The sequence below is a fragment of the Sapajus apella genome, unplaced genomic scaffold (genome assembly GCF_009761245.1).
Source record: "Sapajus apella isolate SASKATOON/1434 unplaced genomic scaffold, GSC_monkey_1.0 scaffold2, whole genome shotgun sequence".
Lineage (NCBI taxonomy): Eukaryota > Metazoa > Chordata > Mammalia > Primates > Cebidae > Sapajus > Sapajus apella.
Window position 1 is genome coordinate 55096266 of NW_022436942.1, and position 13126 is coordinate 55109391.

The 13126-nt window shown below is 36.4% G+C and overlaps 1 protein-coding gene across 3 annotated transcripts in view; it reads left to right on the top strand.

Annotated features, from left to right (window-relative positions):
- Positions 1-13126, top strand: part of CFAP54 (cilia and flagella associated protein 54) — a 369697-nt gene that overhangs the window by 65525 nt on the left and 291046 nt on the right. For all 3 annotated transcript variants that reach the window (XM_032298598.1, XM_032298601.1, XM_032298604.1), the window contains 4 exons: positions 2549-2677; positions 3040-3166; positions 6388-6474; positions 6568-6689. In XM_032298598.1, the coding sequence (XP_032154489.1) occupies positions 2549-2677; positions 3040-3166; positions 6388-6474; positions 6568-6689 (465 nt within the window). The remainder of the gene's footprint in view (positions 1-2548; positions 2678-3039; positions 3167-6387; positions 6475-6567; positions 6690-13126) is intronic.

Here is a 13126-nt window from a genome sequence, read left to right on the forward strand (position 1 = left end):
CCCCCCCATATATATATAGTACATAGATTAATGGACTTTATACTATATATGTAGTGTAAAATTGTTTGTATTCTAGGAATACAAGGATGATTTAACATTAGAAATATATAATGCAATACATTGCATTAGCTAATGAAAGGAAAACATGTGACCACTTAGACAAAGAGATGCAAAAAAAGCGTTTGATAATATTAAACAACCATCCTCTTTAAAAAGCACCTATCCTTTAAAAAAATAACTCTTAGTACTTAGGAATAAATGAGAACCTTTGTATCTAATAAATGGTATCCAAAGACCTTCAGTAAATGCTATACCTATGGTAAAAGATTAAAAGCAGCCCCTTTAATAGTGTTGTAACGACATAAAGATACCTGTCATTCTTCTGTTCAGTATGTCCTGGAAGTCTTAGACATATGGGTAAACAAAGAAAGCAGAGAAAATGTGTAAGAACTGTAAAGAAAATATCAACTATGGGCTGGGCACAGTGGCTCATCCTAGCACTTTTGGAGGCTGAGGCAGGTGGATCACCTGAGGTCAGGAGTTCGAGACCAGCCTGACCAACATGGAGAAACCCCATCTCTACTAAAAATACAAAATTACCTGACGCCTGCCTGTTATCCCAGCTACTCAGGAGGCTGAGGCAAGAGAATCACTTGAACCCGGGACGCGGAGGGTGCAGTGAGCGGAGATCACACCATTGCATCCCAGCCTGGGCAATAAGAGCAAAACTCCATCTCAAAAAAAGAAAAAGCATCAACTTTGTGTTTATTCACAGACAAGTACAATAGATGGCAGCATATTTAGTAATGATAATTTTTTTTTGTTGTTATTGTTGTTTGAGACAGGGTCTCACTCTGTCACCCAGGCTGGAGTGCAGTGGCATGATCAGGGCTCACTACAGCCTCTGTCTCCTAGGTTCAAGTGGTTCTCGTGCCTCAGCCTCCCAAGTAGCTGGGACTACAGGTGCATACCATCACGCCTGGCTAATTTTTGTATTTTTTGGTAGAGACAGGGTTTCACAGTGTTGACCAGGCTGGTCTTGAACTCCTGACCTCAGGTGATCTGTCCTCCTTGGCCTCCCAAAGTGCTGGGGTTATAGGCATGCGCCACTGCGCCTGGCCTTAGTAAGAGTAATCTAAACATCCATTTGCAGAAGAGTGGATAAATTGTAATACCATTTCATTGTAGCTGTAAGGATGAATGAACTGGAGTAGGCTTGTACTAGAGTAAACTTGGCATCATAGCAATTCCCTTCTGTGGTCACCTTTGCATTATAATGGGGAAACCTGGAACTGTATTTTCCAGTGTCTCATTTCTGTACAGTTTTAAGTTAGTCTTCAGTGAGGGGAATTTGCATGACTTTGTAGTGCAGAAGAGAAGAGACAGTTCTTAATCCACAGTGGCAGATGGATGATGTGAATTTACCAGGCATGCTGAGCAAACTCTTGCAATTCACCTGCTTCAGTGTAGTAGGTGCTTGAGGTTGTTGTTAGTTACCTCCTAGATTCTTAGGTTCGCAGAGGCTTCTGAGCAAACTCTTGAGAATTGCATGAAGCAAAATTGTCACTGGCAGCTTTCTTGATCTGGTCTCTCCGATGACTTGCAATGGTGATGGGCACCTCTAATTCTATGTATTAAGTCTTCTTTTGCTTGAAATATGTAGAGTACTTTTGTGTTTATAACCAATCCCTGACTGACCCATTGAGTTACATATATCAGCATGAATAAGTTTTAGCAATGTATGGTTGAGTTTTAAAAGGAGTCTACAGAATTTTATGAGAGAATTAAAAATATGCAAAGTGATATTGCATATGGTTAAGGATACATACACATGTAGTAAAAGTTTGAAAATATGCAAAAAATGGTAAAACCAAATTCAAGGACAGTGGCTACCTCTAGGGGTAGAGAGGAGGAGAGGCACTGTGGACAGTTATATGGGGGATTTAAATTATAGGCATATGTCTGTATGCTTTATTTCCTTTAATGACCTGGAAAATATGGAAAATTTGAAAGTTTGGGCACAGCTGGCTGCTGTTTATATTATTCTCTGTATTTGTCTGTCTGTGAGGATGATTACATTAAAAAAGTTTAGTTTTTGAAAATCATGATGTAGACTAATGTGGACAGGTTGAGTTGATGGACTCTAAATTTCTAGTCTGAGATTCTGAAATTGTTTTAAAAAATCAAATTAGGTATGTGAAAGTGATGAACTATGTGAACTCTGTTTTAAAAATTTACATGTGCATTTGGTACAATCAGAATTTTGCAAACCATAATGGAAGTTATATATATTAATACATGTTTGTGAAAAGTTTAATTTGCATTTGGAAAAATGTTGAAATTTATTTATTATTTTCATCCATGTTGATAGCATGCCACATTTAATCACAGATAAATACATTTAGTTAGAAATATAACATCGTTAATGTTAGATAGACTATTTAAATTTCTGTTATTTGGTTTTGAATTATTGTCAAAAAATTGGAAATGTTGCATTTGATTTTTGCTTAAGTTTTCTTTTTCTTTTTTATTTATAAAATTATTTTAGAAAAATCCTGTGGAACAGTTACTTTTTGCTTATAAACTTCTTGACAAAGCAATAGGTGGAATAAATTTGAATTGCATGTTAACCACTTTGCCAAATGGATCATCAGTAATTGACCACTGCTATGCCAAGGTAAGAATGGAAAAGTCTTACATTAGATGTAAGTTTTACTTAACTGGGAAGAGGACTGCCCTTGAAAGTAAGTAGGTAAGTAAAGCATGACTTGTGGTGACTTACCTCATATTTCCCTGTTCCAGTGAGGAATCTTTGAATTTGTTAATGAAGAAGACACTGATGAATTCTAAGGGCATATTTATTAATGTTTAAGCTAACTGCAAGGGGCTGAGAAGTGAGCAGAATGTGATGGTTACAAATAAGATGATGATAAATTGAGTGATAATAGTATACAGCTATTTTTGTGTGTTTTGAACACACACAGCTATTTTGTGTGTTTTAACTGTATTTCTTTCTATTTCAACTCTGTTGGACCAAAGCATACCCACCATATAGATGGAGATACTTACAAACCACTTGCCTCAAATAGTTTCATGATGGATTTGCATCTTGAACTAATTCAAGCTCAGCATCGAATAGCTGTTGTGCTTCTGGACAAATTGCAAGGTAGTAGTCATCAAAGCAAGTAACTGTTCTGAATCAATATTAAGCCCAACTCCAGTACAGATTCAATTTAATTTGAAAACTGTGTTCTTGTTGACTGAAGTTTTCAGATAAATTTCATTATTTTTCTGAATTCCCTAATTAACATAATAAAAACATAATTAAACCTTTCAGTATTGCTTTAGACTTTGCATATTAAATCAGTTAGTAAACTTCTTAAAAAATTTAATCAATTATGTTTGTTTGAGTTATAGTAAATTATTTTTGTTAATATAACCAAGCAAACATTTATTGAGTACCTACTAAAATCAAGGCATTGTATTTGGTTAGGCACAAATTGGAAAGGCTCTACTTTTGAGCTTCTAGATAAGTAAACCAATATATCAGGTGAGGTTGATACATTTTGTAATGGGGGTGGGCTCAGAATATTATGGGCACAAAGAAATATCTATACCAAATAAGAAAGTCAGGAATGAGTTCCTGGAAGGTGCGTGTAAAACATTTAAATCATATTATATATAGAGCTAAATAGAGTTATTCGGATGCTAGTTAATTTCACAGTGAGCAATGTGACACACACTGCTGATTAGTGCAGGAAGATGAAAAAAAAATACAGTGAGAATTCTAGCCAATGAAAGAAGATAAGAAAAATAATTTAAAGATATAAGGATTGAAAAAGAAGAAAAAAAAACTGTTACTTCTAGATTATTTGACTGTCCACTTTGAAAATGCAAGAGTCTATCAGTATATACAAACATAATATGTAATACATAATATGTAACTCCTGACCTCAAGTGATCTGCCTCAGCTTTGAAAAGTTCTGGGATTATAGGCATGAGCCACTGTGCCTGACCACAAGTTTTTTTTTTATGTCTCCAATTCCAATTCTAAAGGGTTTCTTCTCATCTTCTCCATTTTTGTATTTTCCTTCTCTCATATTGAGCATTCTGGTTCCTAACAACATCAATGTAATTACTCATTTGTTTTATCCTGGCAAATAAACAAAGTACTTTCAAAATTATTTAACCAATACCACTATTAACAAACCTACTGAGTAAATTAAGGATTTCTTTGCAGTTCATTTTGTCTTTAGAAAATATCATACGTCAGAGAACTGTGTCCAAATTTACTTGGATTAATTCTATTTTTAATTTTTTTTTTCAATTTGATATATACTTGTGACCACTTTTTTGTATTTGCATTTTGCTTTTTTTTTTTTTTGTGACAGTCTCACTCTGTCACCCAGGCTGGAGTGCAGTGATGTGATCTCGGCTCACTGTAACCTCTGTCTCCCATGTTCAAGTGATTCTCCTGCTTCAGCCTCTCAAGTAGCTGATACTACAGGCTTGTGTCACCCACACCTGGCTAATTTTTGTATTTATTTTTAGTAGGGATCGGGTTTTGCCATGTTGGCCAGGGTGGCCTCGAACTCCTGACCTCAAATGATCAGCCCACCTTGGCCTCCCAAAGTGCTGGGATTATAGGTGTGAGCCACTGTACCAGGCTTGCATTCTGTTTATATAAAATTTCCTTTTTTCTCCATCCTTTTATTTTTTTACAGTTGTCATCTTTTTACATTTTATTTTAAACATTTACATAGTTTCAAAAACTACTTCTCATATGACCTGCTGGGTGTGGAGGGAAGCAAATCATAATTAAAATATCTTTGTGTCATCCTGTATAAATTGAAAATTTGATATAGTTTTTCTAATACATAAATGAGTTACTTAGAATAATCACCTTGAACATTTTTGGGGCTGAAAAGATTTGTCTAAGAAATGTATTTCAAAATGTAAATAGAATTTTTGTGTCAGGTTTTAAGAAACTAGCCCATGATTCTCATATAGTGGAGGATTAGAGTTTTTTTTTTTTTTTCTAACTCATAGCTCTTTTTTTTTTTTTAACCAAATAGCTTGTTCTGTAATTGTCATTCATAAATCTTTGAAGACCAAATGAGTTTTGATCACAGACCACTTAAAGATATTGATGCAAGACTTGAGTCCAAATGTAAATGGAATTAGTTATTATTTCCTTGCGATATCTCTGGGTTTCCTCAATTTTTTTCTCGGCTTTATTGAACTGCCATCCTAGCACAGCTGATCACTTTGTTCCCCTACCTTGTGTTTCTTTAGCATGCTGTTGTCAGACTAAAGTTCCCTACATTAGCATTCTTATTTAATAATGGTTGCCTGTTGATGACCATGACATAACTATGATGCATCTGTATCTGGCGTTCAGAATTATTTTGCAGTCTCATTCTTCTTATCTCCAATGATTATAATCAGGAAAGCTTAACTAGCATTTATAATTTCCTTGGTACCGAGAGAATGATGCACTATTTTCTGCTCTGCATTGTTATCTCCATGCAGATGTTTCCTTACCCTTTGCCATTGCAGAGGCCTTCTATCCTTTAATGGTGTCTGTTAACATCTTTTCATGAATCCATTACCATCCCATAGTGGCTCATGTGCATTAGCACAAATAATTAAAACTCAGTAAAAGGAATTTATTGTAAGGTTACTGTAGGTACCCTCGCATACCACCAAGGACAGATATATTACCAGGTCTCCTAAGGACCAGACCTGATGATCAAGAATCAGTACTGCAGTTTCCATCTCCCTGGGCTAGTATAGCTGTATCCTTTTTCCCCGTGATCCATGTTCCTGTCTTTACTGAACCACCATGATGGTCAGTCCCAATTGTATACGAGTATCAACAACGGGTAAGTTTATGTTTTAGTTAAAAATCTTGAGAGAGCCTCTGATTTCATCAGCCACAGCTGGAGGAGAGTGGAGGTCTTCGTGTGGTATCCAGAGCTCTTGAAGGGGCTTTGGATGACACAATTTTTCTAGAAGGGACATTGAGTACAGAGTTTTGACAGCATATTGTTATTGGTATCAAGACTTGCCATCTGTAGTTTGTGAAAAGGTAAAGTCAACAGAAGTAGGTTGAATTCTATCAACCTTTAGGGTGATTTTATTTGAGTTAGAAAATTAAATATTTTTATAATTTGGAATTTCTTATGTCCTGAGGTATACTGTGGCAAATAAAAGAGGATTTGATAAAACTGCATTATAGTAGATTTATATGAATTTTGATCTATTAATGAAAAAAGATGACGTGATAGAGGAAGCAATAGCTTTACAAATAGTCACTCCTTAGTGTTTAAAAAATATTTCCTGTCTTGGATACATACTTGTTATGACAGTCTTTTTCTTCTTCAGTTTTGCAGACTCCAACTGTTAGCAAAGATATTTCTACCAAGGGTCCAGAAAAGTTAAAACAATCTAGAAGCACTGATTGTTTTACAGGTAATTAAAATTGGGATAACTGGTATTTCCAAAAAATTTGAAAGATAGTTTTTAATCTCGTCTTTTTGGTAAAATGTTTGTTTGCCTTTGTAGAATTAAATATAATGAATAAAATAAAGAAGAATACATTATCCAAAGCAATTTACTTAATGCAGAAAGCTCTTTTAATATTCGAGAAAGATGCAACCTCTACATCTTCATGGGAATTTTTGACGGTAATAGTATTTTATTTTTTCTTTTAATCCTGACATAAAATTACTGTTGAAATGAATGATTTCCTTTATTAAAAATAATGTGTGGCCCTTAACAATTATGAACTTTCAGATTCACTGTATATAATTCATCCTGACCAGGATAACTAATCTGTACCTCCAGCTCTGAATTCTGAAATGAGAGATTTCCTTTTTATCAGAGCTTCATGCAATCTACATGAGAAGCCAAATAAAATCAGAAGGACCCAAAATGAGGGAAATTATAGAATTGGGGTGACACTTTACCAGCCTAGTGTATTCTTTACAATAGAATTAAAATTCTTAAAGTCCATTGGCTGAGGTACCTTCTTTCTTAGATAGATACTGCTAATTTATGGACCAATCCCCTTGTTGATATTTTTAATTAGGTCTCATTCTGGCCTGGAAATTCTTCTCCTTTCCTGCTAATTCATTATATGTTGATTTTATTTGTTTGTCTTTTGAGACAGGGTCTCACTCTGTCAACCAGGCTGGAATGCAGTGGCACAGTCCTAGATCACTGCAGCTTTGAACACCCGGATTCAAATGGTCCTCCCACCTCAGCCTTCCAGTGGGCGGGACTACAGGCATGCCACCATGCCAGAATGTTTAAAAAAATTTTTTTTGTAGAGTCAGAATCTTGCTATGATTGCATTGGCTGAGTGAATGATGGGTGAAGATGTGGAGAATAATGCTATGTCTTGGCTGTTAAGAGAAGGAAAACAGTAGGTCAAAGCTAGGAGGAAGATATGGAGCTAAAGGAGTTTAATAGAGAAAATTTAGCATAATAGTGTGCTAAAAATGAAGAGCCAGAACAAAGAGAAATTGAAGATAATAAGAGGGAGAGGTTAATACACAGAGCCAAGGCCTATAGAGGATGCTTTCGAAAGCACAGATAAAGGGATTCATCTTCAATGATGGTTGAGCTGCAGGGCAGACACCTCATCTTTTGATACAGAAGGGAAGGAGGAACAGACAGATGTAGATAACACAATTTTTAGACATCTTGATGTGCACAGTGGTATGACATTATCCTGAGGTGGTGTTCTTAATGACAGCAGAATATTTGTGACAGCAGACATTTTTGGAGGGTTAGATTTTTTGAATAAAATGAAGGTATGAATGAAAAGTTCATGGCTTTAAAAACGTGCATACAGATTGAGTAGGGAGGGAAGGCATGAAGGCATTTGAAGACTTGGTGTCTATGGAAATATGAAGAGACTGGACATCTTTATGACGTCAAGTCAAGGACCAGAAAACGGGGGTCTGAGAGAGTTAGAAGCATAGATGTTTGAGGTTAGAAAATAGAATACGGAAATTTAGTATTTCTGGTATGATTTGCCTTCTTTTTGTGGTTCTGCCTTTGTGGTCCCTGGATTTATTCATATACAAATCCAGTCTATGGAAACATAGACAAGTAAATATGTGCTTTAATTGCAAGAGGGCTAGGGAAAATTAACGGGAGTACCTAACTTAACAGTGGGGAATGTTTAAGGAAACCAGGAGAGATCATGTGAAGTTGAATGCTGAAAAACAGAATGCTTGAATTTGAATACGGAAACAATACTGAGAGCCACAAGAAAAACGAGAGCAAAGAGTAGAAAGGACATTCCAGGCAGAGAGAACAAATCTGCCAAGGTCCCAGGGCTAGAAATGTCATAGAATGCTTGTAGTCCTATAGGTCATTGTGTGAGACAGAAGCTTGGATGCAATAAGGGTAGGAGTGGGGTTGGGGAGAGGATAGTAGCAAGGGAGACTAGAGAGGAAGTAAAGATGTTCATAAGAAGTCTTTTTCACCAGGCTAGGAATTTTGGGTAGACAGATACTATCAATATTCAAGGTGAGGAAGTCTATCTTGCCAGTATTAGGGAAGAGCCTGGTTAAATTTGAATTTCGAATGAGGAAGTTGGATGATGGTGTTGGGTGGTCTGAGATCACAAGGCCAAGTGGTGTCTGGTCTTTGTTGGAAGACTTCAGGGGTGTGTTCAGATCCATTTTTTCAGCAGATACTTCCAAGGCTGTTTGCTTTTGTCTAGTGCTGGGAGGACATTGGTACATCAGTCCTATTTTTATGGCAAATAAACCTTATCTTTCTTTTACAAATATTGCTCTCAGGACTAATCTTGGGGCTTCTTAGAGGCTGAAGAGAGGTTTCTCCTTGTTTTATGTTGACTGAATCTTGTCTTTGTATGGCCATAGTGTGCCTGTTCCCCTGTGTGTGTCTGACTCCCACCACTGAGACCAGGGAACAGACTGGAGATACTGGGGCATCTCAAGTTTCCAGTGTGGGCAGGAACATCTTCTGTGACCACCTCTGCTCCCCAGTGGTAGTTTTTATCCAAGTGTTAAGGCTTAATGATCAGTCCCCAGCGTACTCTCTTAAACAATGATGTTATGGCTCAAACATTTGGACCAGAACAAATGAAGAAGCCCAAGCATAATGGAAGTTATAATAAATCCTGGCTTTAATATTTCCTGAATTTATGTCTTGATGTCTCCCAAATACCAGTCTATTAACTATATTAGCAGTAATTAGATTTAATTATTTTTTATTTTGTAGCATTTCAAGTCAAATCAGTTTTTTTTTTTTTTTTTTTTTTTTTTTTTTTTTTTAGGGAGGGCAGAATATACATGGATGATTTTTTTTTTGCAGAGATCTCAGCTCTTGTTAAAAATTTTGAATTAAAAAATTTCTTTTATGTTTTAAAAAGTGAAACTGCTTTAATTTCAGGAAAAGATTATGAGTATAATGTCCTATTAGGATAGACTCTTGAGATGCATTAAGAGGCTCTATTTTTTATGAGGCGTCCTCTATAGGATTTTTACCAATGAGGAACATGTTGAATATTTATTTAGAAGTCCTGAAATCTTCTATAGCCACATCTGCTCCTCAGTGGTAGTTTTTATCCAAGTATTAAGGCTTAATGATCAGTCCTCAGGGTACTCTTCTAAACAACGATGTTATGGCTCAAATAATTGCCAAACTTTCTTTCTTTAAAGAAGACAAATAAATTTCTTTCCCTTGGCAATCATTTTCAACTGGGGTGCATTACAGAATGTTTTACAGTATCATGATCTTGTAATAAAATTATCCCCAAATCAGTAATTGATGTGTCACCTGATATCATAAAAAGGTTTGAAAAGTCTGAGTCTCTTTAGAACTCTTAAATAATTCATATCATGTCTCTGTTTTTCAGAAATTTTCTGACTCTGTGGATCTGGATAATCTCATCAGGTGTCTGTTTTATTTCTAATCAATTATGATGGACCAACTTGTTCCCATATATGAAAGATAAGCCTTTGATAATAACTCATTAGTTTTCCAAGTGAGATGACTGGCTTTTTTTGTTGTTGCTGTTATGGGAATTTAGTTTTCCATTTTCCTGTCTTGGTTATTTGAACTCTGAAAGTTCATTTTTGCTTTTCATACTTTATTCCATAGGATTACATTAAAGGATTGCACCTAGGATCCATACTGGATGTCCTTGATCTTCTACTTCTAGTCAAATATAGTATTCATCATGTGGCTTATATCATTGTTCTTAGTCCACTAACAGAACATTCAATGTCTTTGCAGATGTAATTTCTCAAAGGAAAGAGGCAGAAATGCCCCTCCATCCAAGCGCTGGGGGTTTCCAGGATGCTGTTGTTTTCTGTACAGCATCCACTTCCCCTTCCAAACATCATCATTTGAGGATTTCTTTTTCCCCATCAGTTGTAATCAGGTGGGACTGGTCCTCAAGAGGAAGATTAGTGATGCCAGCTAGGCCAGTTGACTGCTCCCTCCAGTCTTGAGTAGAGGGATACAAGGACTAAAAGACCTTAGCTTTGTACACCCTAATGTAGAAAATGATTGCCTAGGAAAAGAAGTTTGTCTTCTCTAGGGGAATTTTGGCAATTCATTCATTCTCATAGCTGTGTCCTGATCACACTATGACAACTGTGTTTTGCAGACCCTCCTTCCTCTCTGGGGCTACTGTTGTCCAAGCTGGGTTTTCCAGTTGTTTCTCTTACAGAGAAACCCAGTTGCTTCATCTAGTTTTCTTCTAGTACTATTTGTAGGAACCTAAACAAATCTGTAGTTGAGATGACCTTAACAATTCCAAATTCCACTCTAAGCGAAGGAGCATTATGGTTTAGCAGGTTATCATTCAAAATCAACACAGAATCTAATTTATGGTACATTTTGGACCAGAACTAATGAAGAAACTCAGGGGTGTTAGCAGTTCTAATATCCCCTGGCTATAATATTTCCTCAATTTATGTCTTGATATCGCCTAAATACCAGTCTGTTAACTATGTTAGCAGTAATTGGATTTAATTATTTTTCCTATTTTGTAGCATTTAAAGTCAAATCCATTCTATTTGACATTTTTAGGGGGGAAGAATATACATGGGCTTTTAAAAAAATTATTTTTACTTTTATTTATTTATGAGACAGGGTCTTACTCTGTCAGCCGGGCTGCAGTGCAGTGGTGTGCATGGTGCACTTCAGCCTCTACCTCCTGGGCTCAGCCATTCTCCCATCTCAGCCTCCTGAGTAGCTAGGACCACAGGCCCATGCTACCATGCCTGGTTGTTTGTATTTTTTGTAGTGATGGGGTTTTGTCATGTTGCCTAAGATGGTCTCGAACTCCTGGGATCAAGCGATCCACTCTCCTTGGTCTCCCAAAGTGCTGGGACTACAGGCATGAGCCACTGTGCCCATCCTCAGGTCTGTGTAATTGTATGCTCAAGTCCTTTTTTCCCTTTTAAATCAAAGAGCCAACTTCTAATTCTGAACCCTCCTCTTATGAAGCCATGTTTTGACTCCCAGGCTTCAAACTGCTGACAGACTATTTACCATATCCACATTTTAGACTTTTTTTCTTTTTCTTTCTTTCTTTTTCTTTTTTTTTTTTTTTTTTTTTTTTTAGTGAAATGGAGTCTTGCTCTGTTGCCCAGGCTGGAGTGCAGTGGTGCAATCTCAGCTCACTGCAACCTCCGCCTCCTGGGTTCAAATGATTCTTCTGCCTCAGCCTCCCGAGTAGCTGGGACTACAGGCGCATGCTACCATGCCCAGCTAATTTTTAGTAGGGACGGGGTTTCACCATATTGGCCAGGCTGGTCTCAAACTCCTGACCTCGTGATCCATCTGCCTCGGCTTCCCAAAATGCTGGGAATACAGACATGAGTCACCACTCCCAGCCTAGACTTTTTTTCCTTTAAGTGATTTAAGGCTTTTGCATAGGAAAGTTCATCTAAGTTGCCTTTCCAAACTTCTTTTAACTGGGTTTTTTATTAAGACAAGATAACATAGTGGTTAGGAGCATAAGGGTCTTGGATTAGAGTTCTGGTTCTACCACTGATTGGCCGTATGACCTGTCAAGTTATTTATCCTTTCTTAAGTTTTAATTTCTTCATCTGTGAAACAGGGGTTCTTGGGAAGATTCAATGTAATGATGTATATAAAATGCTTAGTGTTTGGAACAGAATAAGCAGTCAATAAATGTTAACCACTATTATTATTATTACTGTTTTTCATTCAGTTTTGTCATATCAGAACTATTATTATTTCTCTTTCACTTTAAGCACTCTGGGACATTCTTTTTGAACTTTTTGGTGCTTTAGATATATTTTCCTCCATCAGACTACACATTTCTTTCTGTGTTTTCTCTTAGATTTATCTTATTACTTGTATATTTTATTCTAAGCAATATTCCTTCTCAAGATTCCTGGATGTGACTTAATCTACTTTTCATCATTTTCTACAATGTACATTATAATGTTGAGAACCCAGAATATACCTCAGGGGGTCTACCAGATATGTAGGAAATATGGCATTTTCTCATTCCAGTCCTGTGATAGTTGTTTACATATGTCTTATTCACACCCTCAAGATTGCACTGCATCTTTCCATTAGTGTTTTGCTGCACGGTGGGCGCTAAGCCTGTGTCAAATGTATTTAACATCGATCTGTACTTATAAGCTTTGAGTAACTTTGGAAGAGAGGCAGGTTTCATTTTCTCTAATGGAAACTATATGCAAAGAAATTTACATTCAGACAAAAATACTTTGGACTTCAGTACAGTGGTTTTTGTGGCATATTGCAATGCAAACCACCATTGAAAGAACACTTAGAATTTATTTTCATTGTGAGTTGGTATGCAAATCCCTTTCCATTGAGATTCCTTGGCCGAGTCCCTGTGATAGGTAAAGGCTCATATTTTCTTTCAAAGTTTCTAAACCTTTATAGTTTTTGAGGTACTGTGCTAGACAATGCAAGATGTGATTATATAGTTATTTTTGATTATCTGATATGTCATGGAAAGCCTATTTCTTGATCTCTGATTAGAGAATGGTTTGTCTATGTTTTGCAATTGTAGCAGTTTAGTATCCTAGAGCATTGCTATTATAGACAACATTCAGGTCCATATTGGTAA